Raw genomic sequence first — 20,982 nt, 5'->3', positions numbered from 1 at the left:
TTTCATGCAAATCCTAGCTTTTATACAAACCAGTAAGATGCAGATTAGGGTGCCAATCCTGCCAGAATTCAGATGGTGAAGACAGTCAGTATAGGAGGAGAAGAAGAATTAAACACGTCTGGCACTTGTGCATATGCACTTATGGATGTAAGACAAAATGGTAATAAATTCCTCTACTTCTGGGATGGACTTCAAAACAAAAAAAAATATCAATGGAAGTAGAGGCTATTTTTGTTATTGAATTTATCCTGCAGAAGGGAAACACAGCTATTGTAAGGAAGACAAATACATTCTTGTAAATGTCTTTTTACAACATAAGGAGAAGATGGATGTTATGAAATTAAAAGAAATCACAAGATATTTGAGGAAAAGGTGCATTTATTTTTCTTTTAAATAGAAAGTCCTGCAGTATTACCAAATACAGGTTGACAGAAAACACTGGAACGATCTTATATTTTAAAAACTACTACCACAGGAATATCAGAACTTCCACTCAAAGTAGCACCCAAACACCGCCTGAACAACAGGAAGCCTGTTATTTACAGACAGGAGTAGTCCCAGTTCAAAGTCAAGACCTGCCCTGTTGCTGAAGCCATTGCTGCCTGAAGCCAACAGCACAGTGCTCAAACCGAATTTGGCAATGCTCAAAGCTGAACTAACTTGGGAGCCCGTCCTAAAGTTAGAAAAACTCTCTCCAGTCCATTTCCAAAAAAAGTATAGGAAATAAAACTGCAGAGAATAGCTTAAATTTAGCAAAATTAAATCAATGCCTTTTCTTCTTAAACCTGAAATTAAAATATTGAATGCAAAGATCACAGGAGATAAATACACTTCCAAGTTGATAATCAGTTCAAAGGAACTTTGTCCTTCCTTTGAATTTGGTACAGAAGTTTTGCTGGAGTCAGCACATGATGCCAAACACAAAAGATCTTTTGTACACTCTCTATTCCTACTCATCATTTTACTTGCCAGCAGTTGTGGAATATTAACTTCATTACAGAGTTTTCAGTGTGAGTGTGCTTAGGGAAGCCTCTACAGCATCTAATTTATTGAAATATTTTTCCTAGTTTAAAATAGATCCTCACCTGTTTCCTGACAACATACTGTCATCTTCATAATATTCCTCTCCACTGAAATATTCCTGCTCTCCCAAATAATGATCATCATTGCAATAGTCTTGCACTTCATGTTCTTCACGGCAAATAGTAGGTCGACGCCCATCACCAGTGTCAGATCTGTAAGTAGCAAACAAATACTTACTTTTTTCTATTTATATCAATTGTATATTGTTTATTTTACACACAGCCCTTTTAATGTGCTTCCAAAGGAAAAAGAATCATTAAGAACTCTCTAGTTCAGAAGGTGGTGTCTTAGTAGTGCAGAGTAGTGCAGTTCAAAACGTGAATAATGTATCTGTTTCTTAAAGATTCTCTCCCTTTATTTCCTTATGATACAAACAGGGAAGGGGATGCTCAGGATGCTCATATGTTTAAGACATTTTTGCAAAACACACACACAGTCATTTGAAGAAGCACAACCTCTCTTAAATGTCTGAAGTTTGTGAAATGGCTCAAATATTAATGATTTCTCAGTGAGGTCTTCCAAGAAAAATCTGAAATGGATGTGCAACTCTAGACATTAAAACCAGCACTGGATGTCCATTTATGCACTTTAACTGAAAAAACAGATCCTGTTCTAAAAGGTTGTCTTGGAAAATATTAAGACATAAGATCAGGAAAGATTTTGAGTCCCCTGTAAATGGAACTGTACACATTAACATTTATCAAAGCTAACACCAGCGATTTTCCAGTCTTTGCAAGTCAATTTTTAACAAGGGTCATCATCAGGTGTGATCTTTAACCATGCTGAAAACTGCAGAGACCTGCCTGGACTTTTAAAAGGACTTGAACAACTTTGCACTTGACCAGAAGTTTATCCTTTTAGAACAGGCAGTGGAAAATTTGACTTAGAAATTGTCACTTAATTTATTAATCATAAGCATTGTCATATAGTTTATTTAGAAAAGAAAAAGGAGAAAAAAGAAAGGAGAAAAATTACTTTTCCCCCTTCAATTATGTCAGAAAAATATCAACTCACCTAATATACGTTTCATAGTAGCGTGTTCTATCCAGGTAAGCCATGAAAATGAGAAAGATATTTTAAAAACAAGTCACTAAGAAAAATTCTTTGGTAATTACAATGTCTGTGCTGTAACTGACAACTTCACTTTAAGGAAAACTGCTACTTTCAAACCTTATTAAAATTATCTATTTTCCATATATCTGAGTTAGATTTTAAATACATCTCATACATCATCAGGTGAAAAGCAGAAGTTTCTTGTAGTGTATTTATAAATAGCAGAAGTTTCTTGTAGTGTATTTATAAATTTATTTAAAAGCAAACAGGTATTTGTGAGTTTACCTCCTACTGCTTGGCCGTCTACGCTTCTCGTGATCAGTTCTGGAGTGTGAACGGTAACTGTTCTCAGATCTGTGCTCACGACTTCCAAAACTTGCGTGTTTCCCATGATGTTTGGACACGTTGGCATTATTGAGATTGGCATTTGTTGAGTTTGGAACATGCTTTCCTACCGAGTTGTGATGATGATGATTGTGGTATACAGAGTTTCCTGCCTGATGATAGATATTTTTCTCAGTATCACTTGCAGGTGGAAATGAAGGCCGCTGAACATGTAAGGGACGGTGTGTGGTGTTGATCTGTTGAAATGAGTCTCGTCTGTCACTGCTAATATGGTTTATGTGGTTGCCAAAGAGGGCACCATTCCTCTGTTTTAGGAGAAGAGAAAGAAAAAATTATATCAGATACCTTAACAGAACATATTTTTGACAGCGACAACTTACTTTTCTCTCCTACATGCATACAAAAGTAGCAATTCAAATAATCTGTGATTTTTCTTTCTAGTTTTATGATGCTTCAGATGGGATCTCCTAAAGTGACATAGGTGTGATTGTGATAATGACAATATTGTATTTCCGAGTCAAATCGACATTATGCCGTGATCATTATTCTTTTCCATACAACTAAATGTGACATATCCAGCTTTCTCCACATTTTATTACGCAGGAGAAACCTAGATTCCCATACATGAACATGCACCAACTTCCTCAGAAAGGGACGTGTCTGCTTTGTTTTTGAGAACACTTTGGTGGAATTCTCTCCTGTTCTCCCAAGAGCACCGGTTTGCAACAGGCGTCACTCAGACAGGATGGAGTGCCATGCAACAGCTTGCAAGCATAACTCAAGTAGGTAACATTCAGCTTCAGTGCTTCCATTCTTTCTTCTTGCAGAGGTACAAGAAAGAGTAGTTTACTCTTTACCAGCCCTGAGAGTGTAATGGATGGTGAAAGAGAGAATGAAGTGCTAAGTTATGACCATGACATGCAGCTCTCTTTTACACCTGACCCAGATAATGTAGCCTCCCTGTCTAGCCAGGTGTGGGTCTTGGATGACAGCAGTCTGTCTTGAAGCTCAATCTAGAGAAGACAGGAGGTAATGATGGTTGGTAGAGAAATGCATCTACTGATGGTAGCTGGGGCACTGCCTCCAGTGCCACATCCTCCTTTTTTGCAAAGGACAGTAGCAAGCTATGGGGCTTCTGATATAATTCCTGCAGAAGCATGTTTTACATCTGTTTCTTCTGAAATGCTTGGGAAAAATTAAGTTTTCTTGCTGGCTGACAAATGGTTTGCAGATTGCTTCTGATTATAACACCAACTGTACGTGTTCACCATTAGGACTAAATAGCGTGGAAGAGGAAAACTAATCATTTTTATAACTGATTCTTATTGATATCCCTCACAAGAAACTAGAAATACAATTTATATTTATTTGTCCTCTATGCAATTCCAGGTATTCATTTTAAAAGATGCAGCTCTGTGTCTGTTGTGGTTTGGCTGCACAGAATTTCATTCTCTTCTTCCTATCTACCACTGCAGAAGTTGAGACAGTTCCAGTTTACACCATGCCACTATCAAAATTTGAGATGGCAAGGTTCATATATTTTCTTAGGATTTGCCTAAGGAAAAATAAGAATAAATGAGAAAGAACTAGGGGCAGGAGAGTCACCCTGCAGGAACTGCTTCCTAAATTTATGATGAAATGCAAGTGTCCTGGTAATACAATTTTTACAGATCTATACATAAAATATACTTATTTATAAAATATTTATATTTTGCTGATTTGAGGGGTTTAGTATATATATATTATTTCATATTCAAGGATAAGCTCATTCTTTAATCTCATATTATACGATAAAACAATGCACGTGGTTGTGTTCTGACATTACTTTATAAACATCTTCCTCCTCCTCTGGATTGTTTTCCTCTGGTTCATCATCTTGCAAGTCACAGGATATAGCTCGGCGTATTTCAGGGCCAATATCATGAAGTGTCCTTAGTCCTGCCTAAATCAATGACAATATCATAATACATTAGGAATGCAAATTCTTTGTCGCTCTTTAATTTATTTTAAAGGACAGTTAGCAAGTTTTCATATCCTGACATCCACACAGGATGCATCCTACTGTTAAGTTTCTTTACTGTTTAATAAAAGGCTTATATATTCCAGCACAACCCTGGTGAGGTGATCACGTCTTTATTATCACAGTGTAGATACTGACTAAAAGACCACTGATATTTATGGGCCCTTACAGAAATAGGATTCATCTTGTAATAAGGTATAAGTAATCAGCAAGAACTATAATAAAATGCATTTCAATGAGATGTGTATTAAATGTTTGCAGCCTGTGTCCACAAAGGAAACACAAGGAGATTTTTGCTACAGCAACAGCAATTTTAGCGGAGCTCAGATGGAAAAGAAAGCAGTGAAATAATTCCAGCTCATCTGCACTGCACTTTGATACACAGATACTTGATTTAAAATTTTAGTTTAGGGCAGAAGATCATTTAGCTACAGCAGTATGGACCTCAGTGTACACCAGTTCACAGTCTTCTCAAGTCTGCCACCACAAGCAACCTTTAGGAAAAGGGAAAATGCTGAGACTTGTCAAGGACAGACCTGCACATTAGAGAGGAAACAGATCTCACACCCATGTCAAGAATTCAGGGTTTTTGTACAGGCCTGCCTTGCATAGAGAGGAGACATTTTTCCTGTTTTAACTCTGGTCCAAAGCAAGAAACACAGTCTTGTTCTTTGCAACTCCTTTTTGTTTAATCTCGTCAGGTTCAGAAGAAATCAAAGATGTGTTTAACTCCTTACTACCATTACACTTGCACTACCAAAAAACATGCACAGCACTTGGCTTAATATTTGATTATTATCTAAAAACCTGATTCTTTTTGTGCATTTTTTGAAGGTTTTCCCAGCCCATCAGAGCTTTAGTTCTATGGCATAACACTGCCATTGCATCTTACTTGCTCTGGGTGGCATAAGGATGTGTAGAGAATTTTGTTTGTGTTTCAGAGCTCCAGCTGGAGCTGAAGGACCTTGGAGGGCCCCAAACATGGCTTAGTCCCATTCCTGCTGTTCTCACACACATTCCCAGGAACATACAACTGCATCACAGTCAGATTCCCACTCAAAACAGAAAAAGTTGGTTTGATGAGGAGAAAAAAGGTATTTACGCAGTGTGGGCAATCAGAACCTGGAAAGGGATGAACCAAAAACTTTTAATCCAACAGTGTAGATTTACCACAGGCTGCTCTGCAGGTTTCACTCATCCCAGTATTTCACCTCCTGAAAAAGGTGCCTGACTGATCACATTAGCTACATGTATTTGGCAATTAAATTTTCTTCCTCAGGGCTGAACTTTGAGAGTTACACTATAATTGAACAAGGCTCTAAAAATCATTTACTAGTGAGTTAATATACAATACACATTTCATGAATACAGTGTGCTTTCTCCCACTTCTCAAGCTACTTGCACAGTCAAAATCTCAGCAAGGTGGCTAATGGTTGTCATTTTGTAAGGTGCTAAAGGGAAGTAAAATTAACACTGTAAGGTACAGATTTTCAAGTAGGAGACCAAAGGCTTCTATTTATTTAGCATAGGCAAAGGCACTATTTATTTAGCAGAGGATTGCTATTATTTTTGATCATTAGCAAGAATAGTCACTTGCATTTCACATTCTCTACCTGCTTACTTTATAGCAAAGGAAACTAAAAAGAACAAAAAACCTCAAAGCTACATTGACACTTTAACAGTAAAATAACCTTGTGAATAGAATACAATGCAAGAACTACTAAAATGAGGAAATAAGGGTGCAATAAAATAGCCAAACGGACCTAGGCTACAGCAGTGAACACAAGAGACACAGTAGTCAAGTCTTGTCCCCAGATTTATTCATCCTCACAGAGCCCATCTCCCAGCGCTGACACTGAGTGCACTGCCCTACAACCACACAAAAGCTCTGTGCTTTCAAGTCCAACCCACACTGCCCTGGCGCTAAGCCCTCCTGTGAACACAACACTATCAGACAGCAGTATTGTAAATTTTAACCCTGACAAAAACAACCATCTCATATTCCTGTCTGCCAAATTGTGACTAAGTCCCACAAATATATGCCTAGGACCTGAGAAAAGCCACATTTGACAGCAACATATTGAATAATGATTTAATTTTGATTACATTTCCAATTGCCTTCTGGCTTACTTCTTAGTGAATTACCCCTCCTTTACTCAAGAGAAAGCAGGCAGCCTCTATCAGCTCATCTCTCTCCAGTAATACTCATTTCCATGTAACAGACCTCTTGCAATGACATATGGGTGTTAATGTTTATGTGCATGTAATGTTTTACCCTATACCTTTCAGTAGATTTTGTTTTCATCACAGACAATGGAAGATGAAAGAGTCTATAACAGAACAGATAACACATGCCAGAAATGTGTTTAGGCACCAATTCTATAGGGATAACATTGATCAAAATTGCATGATTGAACTATCCATGCTGTTCTGCCAGAGAACATCTGTACTTTCTCCTCAGGTTTTTCTGTTTTGTTGTTTCTTTGAAGTAAAGGAAGAAAAGAGACTAATGTGTTTGACTGCTCTAACTCTATTCTAGAGGTTTCACTAGAAGTTGGAAAAAGAAGTTAATTCTTGTTCAGACACATCCTCACTCCAAAATTTAATTTTTAAGCCTTCCTTCCTTCATTTTTTCCTTGTAGGCTTGAGAAAGATGAGATGAACCAGTCCAACGGTTATTTAGCAAACCAGTGACACACAGAGCGCTGAACAACATAATTACACGACAAACCCAGACATGCCTTTAATTAGGCTTTCCCATAAAGGCACAAGATGACTTCAAATGAAGATGGTAATTCTGTGCAGCTGTGCTTCAGGAGGCACAACAGCACCTGCAGTGTCATCAAGATGGCACAAGGCACTGAGACACCAGTGCTGGGTCCTAAACAGCATCTCAAGAGACAATGAATGATGCCCCTGTCTCCAACACACCATTGAGATGACACGTATGTGCTTTCAAATGCTGCAAAAACAGAACTGCAGGAGTCCCTTGGGGAGAAAAAATGTCATATGGCCAATAACTGTATCCCTGTATTGGTTGTTTAGAGAGAGAGACTCTCTAAGAGGCTTAAAAAGCACCTCACACCAAAACATCAGAACATTTTAAAGTTAAACATTTAAATATTTTGAAAAGACTGTTTATAAAAAATGCCAAATACATTTTAAATCAATTTTTCCATGTCTATAGTATGCATAAAACAGTTACACCATTTTAGATATATGTCTTGTATTAAGAAATCTGTGTATAATTCAAGATGCCAGAGTCATGACTTCTAGAAAAATGTTTAAATGCTTATAAATACTGGAACTACAAAAAGATTGTTTTCCCTGTACCTAAACTCAGTCTACAAGCATTGTGAGGTATGGTCCAACCTACATATAGATGCAGTTTAAGCTTAGATTAAGAGCTGCAAGCACAATACCCTTATTTAAATAGTAAGAATCATTATCATCTAAACTATTTCCAGTCACATAAAATACACAATGGTCCCTCTTTTGAGGCATCTTAGAATGATATCAGGAAATGGAAAACACTGGTAAGCTTTGCTTCACAGCCTTTAGAACAATGATGTATACTTATGTATATTGCTGCATAAACTCAATAGATCTGGAACAAGCATAAATATTTATTCTAAATCCTTAGGTCTTCAGAGTTTCAGAGTCCTGAAAGCCTATGACTCTAAAAATGTTCAAATAAACCATTACATTTGTAGATAATGAACACGTTTTTACTATCTGCTTATTTTATAGCAGAGAAAACTAAAAAGAACATAAAATCTCAAAGCTACTCTGACAACACAAAAATAAACTGAGGTTAGTACAAACAGAATACAACACAAGAACTACTGAAATAAGGAAATAGGCGTGCAGAGAAATAGCTGGATAGACCTACACTATAGCAGTGAACATAAGAGACATAGTAGGCGAGTCGTGATTCCCCAGAGCTGTTCATCCTCACAGAGCCCGGCTCCCAACACCGACTGCTGCTCCACAACTACACAAAAGCTCTGCTCTCAGTCCAACTCAGACTGCCTTCGAGCTAAGCCCTCCTGTGAACACCACATCAGCATGGGAGCACAATTCAATGGAACTGGAGCTACAGATTAACCCCTCAGCTGATGCCTACTAGAGGGTTGGGTTTTTTTCCTTTTTCTATTAATGTTTACTGTGGGGTAATATCAGTTATAACATCTGCAGAGAGAAAAAAGCATGATTAATTTAATCTGAAACATGATTCTAAAAATCATGTTCAGCTCACTAAATCAGTGCTTTTCTGTAGGAGGCAAGGGAAATATCTTTTATTTGTGTGTATTAACAAAACGTGTTACTTGTAAATGAATGCGAAAAATAGCTGCAAATGTTACTTACACTGTAAGTACAGTAAGTATAGTAAGTAAGTATATACAGTAAGTACAGAAAAATACAGTAAGTATTTTCCTAGGAAAAATAGTGCAGAATTAATTCATTGCCCCTAAGTACTAGATGAAAGCAATTAAAATTCTTCATGCTTCACTTAACATTTATTTTACTAGCAACGTGACTACTGTTTGGCTCAATACAAATTTCCATCATTACACAAAGACATTTCTTTCTGACCCAGAAAATATATTTGTTCTCACTGGATAAGTATCAGCATAAGAAAGGCACCTTTTTTCTCGTGACCTAGGAGCATGTATAACATCACAAAAATGGCAGTAGATATCTAACATAAACTGGTCATGTGTTATTTCAGAGCCACTTGTTTTCTTCCCTTCATAAGAGGTGAAAACCCCTGGGTCTGCAAAAGACAGCCAGTGGAGTTCCCAGAGATATTGTTATTGCGGTTCTGAAGATGTTTTCGGTGCCAATATGCAAGTTTAGAGAAACTACTGTTGGTTATAATTTGAAGTGTCCTTTTCTGAGTGAGGAGGAATTTGAAACTTCATAGCAAAAATATTTTCTTGACTTAATAGTCTGAGCAGCTAATCATTCCCCTGAGACCCATCTCACTTTCTGGGCTGCCTCCTCCTCTCTGACACGTACCCAAACAGCAGCTGTGTTGGGCTAACAGCAAATGCTACATCCTTGAGGAAAACCTCAGCTCTACAGAACAAAAATCATGCCAAATGAAGTTATTGTGGGGTAAGAAGGGGAATTCCTGCCTGCTGCATGCTCTGGTATTCACAAAGCAAATCTAGTTTTGCAGGGAGATATGTTCTATTTTTCCTGACTCAACCCAGTGCCTGTAAGCCATTCCAGAGATAGCACCATGAGAAGTAAATGTTTTAAACAGTTTTAGCAAAAAGCAAGGCATCCAACTCCTTATCCTAGATTATAACTAAAGGATTAGTTTAAAAAAAAAAAAAGTAAGTGTAACTCTCTTGGAAGAACAGTGCCTTAGGCCATTTGACAGTGACAGGATTTCTCTTCAGTATCTTCAAAAGTACAAAATGAAACTATTGTAAAAAATGAAACAAACCAACCTTCAAAACCCCAACAAAATACTACTGAGAACACCAGGAATAAAGGAAGGCAAAGAAGTAATCTGCATTAAAAAAATTCTATTGGATTCTCATGAAACAGGGAAAATGGCAAGATACATTAATTTCTTGACTAACAGTTGTCCTGAGAACTAAAACACATGGGATTTTGTCACAAGGAGCATGTGCCTTCTCTCTCACAGAGGTTGTTTACTCTCTGAAGCAGGAAAAGTGTAACAACTGTAAGAATCAGCAGGATTATAAAACTATGACTCATCTTCTACTTCATTCAACGGTTAGGAAAGGACTGTAAAGCCTGATAGCAGGTTGTTTTCTCCCTTTCTCACAGCAGAAAGGAGATAAGGAAAGCCAGGCTAGATAATGTTGGCACTGTATGGTTTATTAGATCCTTAGGAACCATGGTCTTCACTAATTAACTAGGTCAACTACCCCAAGAGAAAGTCACAGGTATCAGCAAAAGTACAAGAGCATCTGTTGCTCATATGGCTTCAGACACAAATTGGAACAGGTGACACTGCCTTTTATCTGCTGGTCTGCTTAAGGATTTTGCAGCCTGACAACTGGTCTGCAATAGAGAGAAGATGTAAACAAGAATATGAAAATACAGTTGGTCTTGTTCTTTACAAATAGAAGAATCAGATGGCTGGAAAACCTTTTCTTATTAGCCTGAAAAAAGTACTTTCCTCATGTTATTTAAAGCTTTAAGCAAACAATTACTGGTATAGAAAGGTTCTTAATGATAGAGAAATTTCAAAATGATAGAGAATTTCAAAAAATTACAGACAGACGTAGCCCAGCTTCTGCTGGACTTTCTCAAATCCAGAAAGCAGAGGCAGTTTGCAGTGGTACTATCACGACTCTAGATACTGTGAAATCTTAACTAGTTTATAGAAAGTAAATAAAAGCGGCTGCTGCAGTAACATGCCTGCCCTGACTACAGGAAGTTTCTAATTTCAAAAAGAAAGTTCTCAAAACAACAAAAAAAAGGTAAACACAGCCAAAAATGCCTGTTGAGTTGAGAAGTAAATTGGATGGTATACCCATAAATTATGCTGCCAAAAAATGGGTGTTAACACCACAGGTTTTTGAAAACACTTATAACCATTTGAGCTTTGGACAAAGCAAGTCTGGAACGAAGAGGCCAAAACCAGAAACATGCCCCATTTTTATACATTATAGAACCACAAGGATCCTCTGTGATCATTTATACCAACTTCTCTATCCCACAGGACTGTTCTCAAGGGCTTTGATCTGAAGAAATGAAATCCTTGTTGAAGTAGAACATCTCTTTTAGAAAGATATCCAGGTCTGTTTTGAAGCTGTATCCTCGTAAAAATAATTATTCTAACAAATGTGACAATTTGACTTTGAATTTTACTTGCTGCAGTTTCCAGTATGGAGTCATATTATTCCTTTATATCCTGGATCAAAAACCTGTAGGACTGGGCTATTTCCCGATTATAGATTTCAGGTTTCTTTGAAATGGCATTTTCACTTCTGTTAGGTAAATCAAGTTGAGCTACTACTGATTTGTTAGTAAGGCAAAAGAAGAACATGGGAAAAAAGAAATGAAGAACCTTCCCATCTACTGGCCTGTCTCATTTTATTCCCACAGGAGCATTATTTTAATCAGAAAAAAAAATGTGCCATGCCTCAAATCCCATAAGCCTTTGTAGATTCCTAGCAGAGATTCATGGCCATTTTTTTACCTGTTTTGAATTGAAAAAATAGTTGTCTAAAGATGAAGGAAGAGTTAATTCTTTCCAATTCCATCTTGCCCTCTACTTTTGTCATTGAACAATCTGGTAACAAACAACAGAGCACGCTCACGTTTGAAAACTCAGTGTTTGTTTCTATGTTTTTATGTGTGAAACTTCAAAAACACAAGCGGAAACCTGTAATACTGTGGCTTAAAACTAACTTTGAGCTCTTTATGTTCCAATGCTTCTGCAATAGAGAAGTCTGCAAAGGCCTTCCTAAAAATCCAACGTCTTTCATTTTCCTCTCAACTGTTTCCAGTCTTTTTATCACTTCTATTCCCAACAATTTTCTCATCTTTCCTACTATGCAAATATGGTTCATACATTTCCTGGCAAGCCATTTGCTCCCAAATCAATAGCAAGAATTGTGATGAACCTCTCCCTGCTTGCTGCATCTCTTATGCTTGTGGTGACTTGTGACACAGTGTGTGTCAGAGCTGCCAGCAGAGGCATTTTTAGGACACAGGAATGAAACAAATTACTCACTTCACACAGCAAAGATTGTTCTGCTAAACTGAAGTATAAAGCAACAAGATTTTTTAACAAAGAAAACAGTAGCTAAATCAGGTTAACACATTTCTCCTCTTTTAGAAAGGAATTTTCATAACATATTCATAAATTTTGGCATCAGAGTAAAAAATTATCAGAAACATTAAAGTATTTATAGTTTGTAGTAAACTACTCAGCATTAACTGAAATTCATAAAGTCCCAATCCAATAAAAATGGTGCAGTGTATGATGTCTGGAATTATTTGAGAACAGCCTTCCATTTGCCTGTTTCAAAATTCATAATAGAAAGGGTACCACTGGACAGAAGTTTTCAGAATTTGCCCTTTAGATCACGTGTACTCTATGGACTGCTTGCTGCAGGCCTGTTGACAGACAGATCTATTGTCCTGGTTTCCATTTGATAGCTTGTTTCAAGAGACAGACAGAAGTGTGTGACATTAATGCAGTATGTTAATATTACTTCCTGTGAAAAAAACTGAAGAATGTGGAATTCGGAATTTGCAAATAAAAAACAGGAAGGTTTTTCACTAGTAGTCAAAAGTGGAAAAGGAAAGGAACAATGAGAATTAAGAAATGATAAAACTATATAAAACCCTCTTTACTGTGAGGTCATGCATATTAGGAAGTTCCCTGAGAACTGGCTTATGCCATTGTAAGAACACAAAATATTAAACGGTTAAAGCAAAACGAACATAAATGATAGCTCAGAACTTTATTTATCCAATTCTGAACCTGCAACTTTAGACTGCAATGTATCAACAAGACTTGCTACGAGATTTTATAACCCTTGCTACTGTTGGAGTAATCCATAGAGAATAACTTTTTGCACTTACCTTGTTATAACAGAATAGCAGGATTACGTTTTACTTTTCTGATGAATAAGGGCCAAAAGTGTCCCAGCTAAATAAAATCCTGGCAGCATTGCACAATCATCAATATTCATCTACCTGCTATTTCAAGTAAGGTCACAAAATGGTTAGTTAAAAAAGTAAAAACAGAATCACCTGCAGAGCAATTGTGGTATTCTTCGCAGGATATTTCCCCACCAGTCCTTGTTCTTTGCGTTTCTTGAATTTCCTAAAGTAGTCCTGTATCAGGAAGGTGGCATAGAACTTCCCCACGGTTACCTCATCATCTAAATGAACAGACCAGACAGATCTCTCCCAAGTCAGCACATTTATCAATAGCCTGTACACTCATATCTGATTTGGGGGGGGGGAAATGTGATGGGTGCAATAGGTGCTGCACTTTCAGCTTACAGCAATGGACCCTGTAATTCACTTAAAAGCAATGTTTTAGCAAGCAGTTTTGGCTCAGTCAGTTAAGTGAACTCATCCTCAATAAAGAAGAAAATACAATACCAAGTCTCATGTCCTTCTAAGTAAGTTTCTAACAAAACCATAAACATGTTTGTATATGCAGTGAAGCTGAAGTACTGGCTTTAGTTACTTGGAATAAATAGATTAAATACAAGCTACTATGACATACGTACATTGATGTTCATAAGAGTGACTGTAAAAAAAAGGTTCTGCCTACATCTCTTTTTTTTTTTGTCACGGCTGAACCAAATTTGCTTAGTCAGTGTATTGGTGTAGCATTGTTCTGATTGCACAAGGACTTGGACATCTTTACAGTCTGCTTTGCTCTGCAGATTTTTTTATTGGTGTCATGCCCTCACTGCAATACCTGAGCGTCCCAGTTTGAATTTTGTGTCCCAGATGCTCGTGTTACACTGTATCTTCTGCTATTTTATTGTCAGATAAGACAAGACAGGTTCTTGTCTCTGATGAAATCCCACAGAAGTTACAATTTCATGTGTTTTTTATATGTTTAAGATGCGGTCTTTAACCACCTTCTACACAGGTAATATTAATAGAAAATACAAAACAACATGGCTCTCTCCACATTATGTGTTGTGTGAGCTCTGCAATGCTGGTAGGAATGAAAATAACTTCCATCAGTTAATTTAATACAATTCAAATGACAGGCAAACAGCCAGAACAATAAAAGCAAGCATGTTTACAGAGTCACTGTTGTGAACAAAATCCAAATTTCAAAGTTTCCAAAGTTCAAAGGCAGGTGGCAGTGTCCTTGTGAGGACACCCAGTCGCCTGCTCACAGCATGTTAAGAATGCCTGTGCCTGTTTTATGAGTCCAGTAAATCATTCAGCGGAGTAGGTTTCATCTCCCAGTAATGCTTGCCAGAAAACTAGGAATAGTTTTCCATTCAAAAACATTGCTTTTGTTGTCACACATTTTTTTCCTCTCTAGAGTTATCAGACATGAAGTTGGCTATTACCCTTCCTGCTGTGCTGTCCAGCCTCCCAGTGGTTTTCAATATCCTGAAATGGCCATTTGCAATAGTGCTTCTAGCTGGCTGCTGCCATACCTAAAGGAGGGCTGGTGTGGTCTAAGCATCCAGGTTCTCTCTGCTGTCAGGGATCATCTTGATGGGGAGTAAGTTCCCATCATTCCAGCTGCCCTTGCTGGGACAGACACGTGTTTATCCCATCTCAGGCTCTTGGTTACTCTGTACATTCATGCCTTGGCTGAACATGAAAATCTAACATGTCCAGGCACATTTTAACACACCTCTGCTAGAAAGTATGGGTTCTGTTTTAATGTCATTTGATTTCTCCATATTTTAACTCTCTAATGGAGTTTTAGAATAGACTTGAGTTTGTTTTTTGTTCTGTGGGGTTTTTACAGGTGAGCATGTTCTGTTAAACAAGCTTTTCCTCTTGCCCCCATCAAGCAAATGCTCTAATCAGGTGCTATACATTAACATTTGATTAAAACAGAATGCTGTTGTATCTTTGTTTTATCAACAATATGTGCCAATGTATCTCACTAATGACAGTATTTCTAATACTATTTTTACCTGTAACAACTGTTTGTTTCTTATTTAAATTTAATTGACTTTCTTCTTCTAGTGACTTGCTTTCACATAAAAAAAAGGATGGGGAATCCAATCCATGGACTGTTTAAACTCACTTTTGCCTCTGTGATAAAATTTATTTCAAAATGAAACCTCTACCATTCAAAATCAGCTCCTCTCATTATAACATCTGAAATGGGCTGTATGCATGGGATAAAGTAGGACAGGCTTTAACTTCAGTGAAAACACCTGGAATGTCTTCTCCCAGCAGTTTGTCTTTAAATGTATCAAAGCAAAAATAATTATAATTGCTTCAAAAGATATTGGTTGGGAGACTAGTCTGTTGCAGGAAATATCTTAGCATATTAAAGAGCCTGCTCTGCCCAAGTGACAACTCCTCAAACGTCTGAGACCCCCCAGTTCCTGCTAGGAAAGGGGGAACTAGCAGGAAACAGCAGGAACTCCATAGCTCACAAGAAAAGCTCACCAGTCTGCAGATTCAGCCTCAGCAGCAAAAAGCTTTTTAATTGACTCCACAAATCTAATTTCTAAACTTTTTGTGAATATTTCCTTTGATGTTCACCTGTAATCTCCTTTTGCAGCTCTTCAGGGACTAATGGTGCTTTGTGTTAGATCTCTTACACAGCATCTACTCTGAACCTGCCTGCCTTAGTTTAGCTGAACCCATTGACTTACAACATAGCCTTGGTCAAACTCCCCCTTTCCCCACCCTTTATTCTATTTTATTTCAAGTATTTGAACAGAATTGTTGAGGAAGTGAAATAGCAAATGGCTCCTAGAAGGAACAAGCACATAGAAGTGACAGACTCGATATAACACACTATGGGTTGCACTTAGAGCATGTCTCAAACCAGGCTATGACACTGCACGACCACTGAGTGTACCTGAGATGACAGTACCTGTGAAATATCAGTATGCAGAAATACAGGGGCCTTACTGATCACTCTGGACATGCACCAACTTTTTATAAGCATATCAGATGAATGCCCTACCAGTTTGCTGAATTGGGCATGTCAAAGTCTGCATGTACCAACAAGATGCACGTGTATTTCCCAGGCACAGTCAGTTGTACTGCAGACACGGGCACACAGGGACGGACACCTGGCCAAGGGTGACTTTGTTTTTGGAGTAACACACACATAGCCAGATAGAGACAGGTATAGGGAGGCAGCTAAGCATAACTGACCACAGAACAGACACATGGCTAATTACAATTCGTGACAGCAAAAGGAATCATTTCAGTGGGAAGCTTTTGGAAGAGGGCAAAAAGTACTAGGCAGAGTTCAATGGGCTTGCAGGTGGAGACTGGGGAGTTCAGAGAATACAGGTGAATCTTCAGTGTTTCTCTTACTCTCTAATCTCATTCATACATCAGACATTTGACTGACATTCTATGCTTTTGCAAAGCAGTTTTACTTTTCTGTACTAAAAATGCGTTGCTAACTATTAACAGTCTAATTAAGTTATAGTGATAAGTTATTTAACCAGTAACAAGAATTAACTGTCTATTTCTAGTGCATCTATTTATAATCCAAGGGAAAAAAATGTGATACTGATTATTTTCATTCTGCTCTGCAAATAAGTGTTCTGGAGGCACAGTCATAAGCACACAAAGGACCTACCATCCAGTATTACCAGTAAAAGCAGTACTGGAGAAAAATGTTATAAACTAGACCTCTCAATACTTTTAAGTGCAAGTGATTCTAGTATATTGAATTTGGATGCTTTGTTGATTTATATTGAAAAGAATTTTGTGTCTCCTAGCAGATGGCTATTATCAGCTCTCACTGGTGTTAATTCATATACAATTTTCCATTGAATATTAAACATCAAAACTAATTTCTACTGTACACTAAGCTATTTTACACTCCTATGGCATATGAATGTAAAATAGCTGTATTCCTCTTTTTTTTCTAGGTGGTTTAAAATATTTTCAATTTTCAGGTAAATCATAACAAGGTCCACAGAGGAACAAACCAAACTGAAATCGAAAATTCATAAAGCTGCAGGACTTCTTAACATGTTCTTATTTCTACTGGGTTGCAGAAGCCATACTGTTTCCTATCAATTGAGCAGATCCATTTTTCAGCCTTCTAGCTACACTGAAGAGCTACATTTGCAGAATATTAGCAATGAATTTTAGTATAGCTGAAAATAAATATACAGCTTATATTCAGCAATGAAATGAAGCTGAAGTTAACAGTGAATTACTATGTAAGATTAGTTCTAGGAATGTAATCTGTACAGGTTCTTTGTCAGATTGATTTAGGCAGGCAGAGCTCGCTATTCTGAAGCATGCATCTCTATTTCAATTAAAAAATGTAGGGGAATAAAGTTGGCAAGAGGCAACGCTAATTCCATGCCACCACCCTAAAACAGAATTGCTTCAGAATATTCGGAAAGACTCATAGTTGAAAGGAACAGAGGCTGCAGAAAAAGCTCAAGCACATAGTTACAACAATAACAAAGCGATTCATCTATGCCATGCAAGCACTCAGGTGTAAGGCTAAGAACAACAGAGTAGAACACAAAAGTTGTTTTAAATGTGCAGTATCAGTTCCCCTTTGAAGAGTCAAATAGGCTCAGGTTTTGCCTTTATCCCCATTATTATCTGGCAGCCACCACACCAACAGCAAGTGGCTCCTGCAGCCACAAAGCTGCTGCTGCTTGCTGGGTCATGCTGAAGAGCAGAGCAGGCAGCGTGCTCCTCCTGCCTGGGCCTGAGCATCACCTTCCAGGGTCAGCCTCCACCACCACCATGCCTGGCCTCTTGAGTCTGATCAGTCTTGGAAGCTGCTGTAACACTATGAAGGTACAATAAACTACAAGAAACACCAGGTGATTACAATAGATCTGAGTATTGGATGTCCAGGTAAACATATCTTGGGTGTGGCTGACAGTGCAACAGATCCTGCACCTTTAAAACTTGAAAAAGCAAGTAAAGAACAGTCACCTAAACCTACACTACAGCATATGAATAAAAATGTATATATTGAAAAAGGCTAAATATATATATATCAGGATATATATATTTACAAAGAGAGATATAACGCATATTTGACATGTTATTTTACAGCACGTACGAACGTCTAATAAACGTGCCTTGTAATTCTGTAGACACAAATGTTTGGTGTCATTATAATTGAGATATCTCTTTATATGGGCCATATTCATAATCTCAGTCATACTGGTGTAAATCTGAACCATTTCCATCATCTGTTGACTGTGGATTGATTCTGGTTTAAACTAGCGTAACTGAGATGATTTAACTTCTTGCTTTATTAATTTAGAAAAAAAAAAATTTAAGCTGGCAATAATTTTTTTTTCTCCCAGAAGTATTCAACATATACAAGCAAATAAGCTATAATGTAGCATAGTACAAAACATGTTGTTTTGATCAGTGCATTGAAACCAAACTAGTTTATTTTGCTGAATAATGCGAAATCAAGACTAGATTTGGGTCTAATAAGGTATTTGTCACAAACAAGAAAATAAGCACAATATTTTCCTCTCTCTCTTTTTGATCTAAGAAAATTTCACTTATCAGTCCTATATGTATTATCAAGTGTAATAGGATATCATTTTCTCACTATTTATTTTGTTATTGTTTGTTGTCCTTCAATGACATTATAATTGCAAAATGTAGTAATTTCATTTCTTTGGTCCCTGACAATCTAGAAAGACCAACAGGCACAGAGAACAGCACAGTGCAAAGTTTATCAGACTGACCGCCAGCTGGAGGGACAACTTGGTCAAGTAATTTCATGCTTGTTTTCTTCCATATTTTCTTTATAACTGCTCTAAGTTCTTCATTTGCTTGCTCTAGGTTACCTGTGGAAATGGAACAGAAAAAGGGAGGATGGCAATTATGTTTCAACCAGCTGCAATGAATGAGCCTTTGGATGTTAATTAGCTGTATACAATTAAAGACTGTGATAGGGATCCTTTGTGGCAAACCTAAGCTCTGTCACGTAACAATAATACAACAACCAAAGAGAAGAAAGGGCATAAGACAGCGAGTTCCTGGTGCTTTCAAATCAGTCTCTGGAGCACTGCAGAGGTCAGCTGTGATTTACAGACCTTGGCCTCACTCTGTCACTCCTTACACTTAAGCTGACCGGAAAGTGCCAACCTGCTCTTTACAAACCACTTCTTTCTTGATCTAAAGCTGAGCCTTTATTTGTTTAATCACAGTAATTACTCAGTTGTACAGGCTTGAAAGTTCAGGCAACTGAGTACTGAGCAGTTTTTCGTCTCTTGCAGTGCTCACCTAAACCACAGTGATGCCTGAAGGGGCTTAACCTAAGTTTGTTGTTGACAGCGGAACTCAAATTCTGCTGAGAAGAAGATAGAGGAGTAACAGAATGGGGAAAAAAGGTAAAAAAAGTATGAAAACAGAAAGAAAATTATGTGAAACATATTACTATTTTTAAAACTTTTTCCTTCTTGGATGGAAATTACAGAAATCCATTCAACCCAGTCAGAACTGGCCTCAACCAGACTGGGGATGTTTTCAAGCATGCAAAAGCTGCAGTTGCACCAGTGTAGGATCCAAGGCACCAAGCTAAAAGATAGTGAGAAAGGAGCATTTGGGTTGGGAAGGGGAATTAATTCATTCCTTACAGTAGAACTCCTGTTATGCCCCTGCTGCACATTTTTATCTGATCAGATGAAAGCATAGAATAATTTCTGCAATATCCTGGGCTCTGGCCTCACTACCCCTTTCCTTTTGTTTTCTAGCAAATGATTACTAGCAACAATGAATAAAACCCATGATCCCAAAGCAAATCAGATCCAGTGAGACCAAGGCACCTTTATTCATGTCCAACAAAATGAATAAATTGTAACTTTTCCTCACTGTACCTTGTGACAAGTCCAGAAAAGCTTTACAGCAAAGAACCTTACCTTCTGTTTTTATCTTTAGAGCAGTCCTAACCAGAGCAAACAAAGTGGCATTGAACATGACGGTTCCATCACTGTTTAGTGGCATATTCATGGCTACTAACCTCTGAAAATGAGAAGAGGAAAACAAATTTTGACACTGCTTTGTTTGAAAAACACCTTATGTAATGTTAACTTTTGAAAACCTCATGTATTCAAACAATAATATTAGTGAGAGGCATATGAATTATATAAGTTCTTCAAAAAAAGTTGAGTCCTACGCCCTAGCTGTGTATAATAGGCAGTCAAAATCGCTTCTTTCTAGCATTAATCACATGCATGCTCACACAAAAATTAAAACTGTCCAGTTTTCATGAGCTGTTTATTTAGGCAATTTTCAAACATCCAAGCTCAGTCCTTGACTATGACTGTAAGTCACATTGTGCAAGTATTAAGGACAAAAGCAGTTATTTAAGAGCATGCACTCCAGTTTTAGTCACATTCCAGGTTTCCCAGGGGTTCCTCGTGCTGCCTAAAGAACCACAGCACCAGACCTGTCTTGCACTTCTCAGGTAACTCTTTAGTCCTGCCATGCATCTCTTGGGCCACCTACACTGAACTACTGGGAAGGGGCTTTTCTCTTTGGGTTACTGTTCATCTTTTAGAGCAGCATTGCTGTGACCCTGTCTGTCAAAAGAATACTATTTAATCTATCAGAATCTTTTCCTAATGTCCTACCTGGATTTTCTTCTATTCTAGTTTAAAAGCATTACTCAATGAATAATTGATCTTAACATACAGGTTTGCTTTAAGTATGCCTTGTGACATTCTATTCCAACCCAGTGGTCTGTATGTCAACTTACCTATTTTTAAAACAGATATACAAGAAATTCAAATGACAATACTATTTTAACAATCCTTTAATTAAAAGGCTTGATCTTATTCCCACTG

General features: G+C 37.6%; 1 protein-coding gene and 1 long non-coding RNA gene across 13 annotated transcripts in view; one reads left to right on the top strand and one right to left on the bottom strand.

Annotated features, from left to right (window-relative positions):
* CACNA1D (calcium voltage-gated channel subunit alpha1 D) overlaps nucleotides 1–20,982 on the bottom strand; it is a 173,098-nt gene that overhangs the window by 8,519 nt on the left and 143,597 nt on the right. For 11 of the 12 annotated variants that reach the window (XM_027640415.1, XM_027640418.1, XM_027640427.1 and 8 more), the window contains 7 exons: nucleotides 20,056–20,158; nucleotides 18,880–18,981; nucleotides 13,256–13,386; nucleotides 4,307–4,423; nucleotides 2,422–2,786; nucleotides 2,098–2,124; nucleotides 1,086–1,235 (listed from right to left, as the gene is read on the bottom strand). In XM_027640415.1, coding sequence (XP_027496216.1) covers nucleotides 1,086–1,235; nucleotides 2,098–2,124; nucleotides 2,422–2,786; nucleotides 4,307–4,423; nucleotides 13,256–13,386; nucleotides 18,880–18,981; nucleotides 20,056–20,158 — 995 coding nt within the window. The remainder of the gene's footprint in view (nucleotides 1–1,085; nucleotides 1,236–2,097; nucleotides 2,125–2,421; nucleotides 2,787–4,306; nucleotides 4,424–13,255; nucleotides 13,387–18,879; nucleotides 18,982–20,055; nucleotides 20,159–20,982) is intronic. The other variant, XM_027640426.1, reaches the window with a different exon arrangement.
* Nucleotides 1,126–8,383, top strand: LOC113945831. The gene is made up of 3 exons (XR_003527196.1): nucleotides 1,126–1,237; nucleotides 3,085–3,263; nucleotides 7,144–8,383. It is a non-coding gene; the product is annotated as an uncharacterized LOC113945831 (long non-coding RNA).

The sequence above is a fragment of the Corapipo altera genome, unplaced genomic scaffold (assembly GCF_003945725.1).
Source record: "Corapipo altera isolate COAL_440 unplaced genomic scaffold, ASM394572v1 55, whole genome shotgun sequence".
Classification (NCBI taxonomy): Eukaryota; Metazoa; Chordata; class Aves; order Passeriformes; family Pipridae; genus Corapipo; species Corapipo altera.
The sequence above is the reverse complement of the archived record's forward strand: the minus strand, read 5'-3'. Positions and strand labels throughout refer to the sequence as shown.